At 38.3% G+C, this 5,152-nt stretch overlaps 1 protein-coding gene across 1 annotated transcript; it reads right to left on the reverse strand.

The window, feature by feature from the left end:
* Positions 1 to 776: 776 nt before the first annotated feature.
* LOC143975865 (posterior protein-like) lies at positions 777 to 2,954 on the reverse strand. The gene is given in 3 exon segments (XM_077478421.1): positions 777 to 818; positions 1,393 to 1,659; positions 1,662 to 2,954. Coding segments are annotated over 3 exon segments (1,602 nt in total).
* Between the last annotated feature and the right edge of the window lie 2,198 nt (positions 2,955 to 5,152).

Raw genomic sequence — 5,152 nt, forward strand, 5'->3', positions numbered from 1 at the left:
CCTCCTTCCAACAAAAAAAAACACATATTTTACATTTTCATGTTCTAACGGATTGGATGTGTCATAATTCTTCCCCAACCTCCAACCCATTGCACATGTATTAATAACATGTTTGCATTCATCAGGAGAGACTTCAGCAAAAATGTTTCACAAGTTCTGTTGTTTCAGATTCAGCATTAGCACCAAATTGTCCATAAGAAAAAACAAGTATTAATCTGAATCTTTCAGTTTTTCCTTTTCTTCTCTCCTGATGTTATCAGAACAAATTTGTGGTGTGGCACATACAAACTGCCTACCGGATGATCATCTGTCATCCCTGCTCCAGAAACCTCGCTCCACCAGGATTCTGGAAGTAAAAAAAAAAGAGGAGAATCAAATTCTTATCCATAACATCTGCTCGTTTACCATGTTTACCTATAGTTCCCTCCTTAGAACCCAGGAACTTAGTATTTCTGGCTTCTGCAACTCTGACCCAACTATCTAAACAACCATGACCTCTTTAGGCTGAACCCACTCTAAAATGGATCCCCATGTTATGATCAAAACATTTTTCAACGAACGTCAGTGTTGCTTCTCAAAAAATTCAAATTTTACAAGCTAAGAGGACAATGCATTTATCTTTATCTTTACGATGTATGCACTACCCCTTTCAGGTGGACAAAGCCTAAACCTTTTGGAATTCTTTTCGACCTGAATGAAAATAAAACAAAGAAAAAAAAACACAAAGCTCCAGAGGCTTAGAATGGTTTCCAGCTGCTAACTGAGGGCATTGTCAATTACCCCCCTTTCAGGTGGACAAAACATACTAATTTTTCCACCTGAACAAAAATAAAAATAAAATAGATGACTAAACAAATATCACAAAAAAAAAAAAATGTAGAAAAAAAATTAAAAAATCTGGCCATTATCACACAAACAACAGGACAAGACAACCACCATAAAACAATGACAAACACTCAACTTTTAGTTAACAACATCCATTGACTTTTCTCCTGAGAAGAGTGCTCATTCCGATCTGAAAGATAATTAGTTAATGGGAAAAACAAAAAAACAAACAAAGAAAGCATATGTATCTCATCACAACATTGTAGCTTCATTTGTAACTCTTTAGTACTATTTAGTTTTCATTGTTTGCAAACAATTACTAACTAATAAGCTCATGGTACCATGTGATAATCTATTATGCATTTACAATAACCTAACCCCTGTTCTGCTATATTTTCCCACTGTTGTTCTCACTTTGACAGACCTGCAAACAAACACAAATGTTAGTATCTAAAGCCTTTTAACTTCTTCCATGGTCTCTGGAAAAGAAATACAAAGACAGTGATTACGCACAATTATCATGACAATTGACTTTTTAAGTCCCCAAAGCCTTTCCCATTGCAATACAGTTGCCATATTACTCAGGAAAAATGGCAATGCAATTTGCGTCCAACTACATACAAGCCAGAATGGTAGATTAGCCCAGGGGGCAAATATTGGAATGTTCATCCAGTCTTGTTGCTGGCTGTGCTTAGGGTGTGGATTGTCATTTCTTATCTCTCCTTCAGAACTGTGTAATCTGTCCCGGCTGCTATCTTTCATATCAGGTGTTTGAATTACGCTGTCCCTGTCCTGGGTGGGGGTTTCATTGTAGATACCTGTACTTCTGGGGTTTCCTGTTCCATGCTAGCAATTTTAAGGGCTTTATGAAATCTATGTCTATGCCCATTCCATTTACAATGTCTGAACTTTCTCTGCCTTCCTTTACCTCTGCTTATTACGGATACATCTGCCTTTGACCCATACTCCCTTTCCCTGGACTCTTGACAGAAGTCTCGGAGGATATTGACCAAATTTTGGTAGGATCTAGAATTCCTCAGAGCCATTCTAGTGGGATAGCTTACATAACACTTATTGGCCATTGAGTATATGAAACTTGCATCGTCCTTCAATAAGTCAGGACAGTTGAACACTTTCATATACAATGCAAGATACTCACTGCAGAACAAAATTGGGTCATCTCCTCTCCTAAATTTCATTTGTTGCAAATCACTCATACCATTATCACGACTGTCCACAATACGCTGCAACTCTTTCCTCCGCACCTCTGCATCTGCTACGTTATCATTAACTTGTGCCGATAACTGGCCTACCAAAGGTCCTGCTAGCCATGCTTTCAGAAGAGAGTATGCATCCTCATTACTCAAATGGAATTTAACTACTAGAGCTTCAAATTTATTGGACAGACTCATTGGTGATTCCAGGGCATTAAATTCACCCAAAATCTTGCGCAAAGTAAGTCTCTCTTGGATTGTAATCAAACTCTCATTCTGCCTTGAAGCTATAGGTGCCATAGCAGACTGTGTTTCATCACGGTCCTTCTCCTCATTGATTGTGCAGATATCGGCCAATTGGCATGTTCCTTTGTGCTCATTGAGCGATACCACAACTTTCTGTGTAGTAAGAAGCTGGGAGCGTACATTTGCTAATTCTCTTTCTAAAGACATAACCAACTCTTCCATCTCTGACAACTTTATTCGCAATGACTCTAAAAGTTTGCTCTTCATATCACAGTCCATGCTGTACCTGTGAAGCTTTACTTGTAGCTCACTGTTTCTCTCTGACAAACCTCCTGCTTTTGCCCGCAATTCATCCATCTCATTACTGGAGGCTGTTGCAATCTTTAAAAGGTTTTCACTGACTTTCGCTATGTCCTCACCGAGACGTCTCCTCTCTACTTCCCCCTTCCCCCCCATTTGCTCAGATATGAATTTAATTCTGAGCAAAACTGCAATTTCATTAGCCAACTTTTCTTTCTTAACTTTTTTAGGCTGTTTACCCGATAATCTACTATTATGCTGCTGACACTGAGATAATAGAACCTTAGACTGGCTTTCAAGAGTTTCATCTACACATGAATGATAACTGGCAGAGGCATACTTTTTAACATATGTATACACAAGTTCCATTTCACAACCATACAATCAACACAATACACACTTCTATTTGTACTAACGTTCCAACACTGCATTGAGTACTAAACCAAACTCAATTATCGTTAGCTCTTACGACTCACAAAAAAAACCAAATCGCTCTTCCAGCATTCAATATTCTTAATTTGTTACCACTTTTACCTGATATCATTCAAAACAATTCAACTTTTGCCTATCCATAGAAAAGACTCACCACACTTATTGTGGCATTATCAGCTGTCTTGTATCTGAGCACTTCTGTCCTGTAAGTTCTATGCGGCTTTTAGGATTGCCACATGCTATCTGGGGTGCCATTTGAAGTAACTGATCCATACAACCTATTATTAACTCGTCTCTTCCCATAGTTATCTAGTTTATAAAACCCTGCTAGGCACACTGATACAAAGTTATTTATGAAAACGCACACACTGCTGCTAGTAAAACACTATCCTATTTATTTGCCAAGAAATTAGGAAAGCTAACAAAGTATTAAAAAGACATTACAAGATCACAAAGCTTACAATCAGAACATATAATACAAGAATATGAAAGATACTTACCATACGGTCCTCCGTGAGGCTTTGCTGCATCTGCTAGGCTCAGACCAGGAGAGGGCCTTCACCATGAGGATTAGGCCGGAGCCATCACCCAGATTAGGCCTCGAGATGGCCGAATCATCCTGTCAACAGAAACACATGGCAAGCTCTTGCAGCAAACAGAGAGAGAGCATTGTCTGTATGTGAGCCTTTTCTTTCAAACATACACGACCACTCGTAGCCACCCCCATTTGCCTTCCATCCAATAGATTTCACCAAGAGGTAATCCTTCACATGTATGCCCATTCTTCAGGAAGCATGCTGTATTGTCCACTATGATCAGTGTCTCCATTAACCATGGGCTGTCTAGCTCACTCTTATTCCCTTTGAAGCCTGCAATCACACATATCACAGCAGGTGGGTCTGAGCCAAGCTATTGTTCTTCTGATTACAAAGCTTTCATGTGCTTCATTCAACTGAGGCTATGTGGCTATCTCAATCATGAACAAATACCAGAAGTATTATATGAATTCAATCCAACATATATATATATATATAAGAATCTAGTGTAGCCTTTATCTACAGTGCATTCCGTAGTGTCCTATTTATAATGTACTTTGGGCAGTGTTGTTATGGCTATTTTATATCTCACTTAAATGAATAACGATACAAGAAATAAGTGATTAAACCTTTGTCTACATAAGAATAAAAATGAACGATAACAGTGCGAAAAGATAAACAATTACCTTTATTTATACAGAAAAGAAACTTTAGAATAATTAGAACTTATCATATAACTCAAGTGATGTTACAAGTACAGTGTTGCTTAGGCTGCCAAGATGATTTAGGTCATATGGTTACAACAGACATACACTTTCAATATATTTATCAATATTTCAAGATAAGTCCTAAGAAAGAAATAATTAGAAATAGAAGAGACATAATAAAAAAAGGAGAGAGAGAGAGAGAGAGAGAGAGAGAGAGAGAGAGAGAGAGAGAGAGACGAGTATACGTTACACGGACTTCCGGTCGCCTTCCATGGTCTAGAAATCAAGAGAGCTATAAGCTAATTCTAGCCCTATTTTATATGCATTCCGGGCCAATCAGAAGATGGAACGCACCCATTGGCTCTGAGTTTGCATCAACCTCTGATTGGCCGATTCTCAAGTCTACATGCTGATTGGTTCAGGATGGCTCACACTCTGATTGGTTATAATTTCAAGCCCAGTTAAGCATCAAACTTCCGATGCCTTTATGAGCAACTTCCTTTGATCTCTGACCCTGCCAGTTCCGACTTAAGACCGGTTTAATTATCTCTGGATTTACAACCGTCAGCCCTCTTTGATACAACATAAATTAGCATTTAAAAGAGGCACTATATCTGAAATGGCCATCTCTGTGAACAATAGGGTAACTTAGATACTATACAAACAGCAGACCAACAGGTTTGTGTGTTTGAGATACCAAGAACAGTAAATTTTCTAGTATACATGTTACACATATATATATATCCAAAACAGGGCATAGTAAGTTAATTGGTCCTCACAATGGCTTTCTTTTAAGCTCTTTGATATAAATATTATATTTCAAAATCGCCACCACAGTTCCCCCTGAAGTTCATTCTTGAACTGCCACCCTGGTTCAGTGATTTTGTACCCA

This window comes from Lithobates pipiens, unplaced genomic scaffold, assembly GCF_037356315.1.
Source record: "Lithobates pipiens isolate NorthernLeopardFrog02 unplaced genomic scaffold, aLitPip1_a1.2 Scaffold_13, whole genome shotgun sequence".
NCBI lineage: Eukaryota > Metazoa > Chordata > Amphibia > Anura > Ranidae > Lithobates > Lithobates pipiens.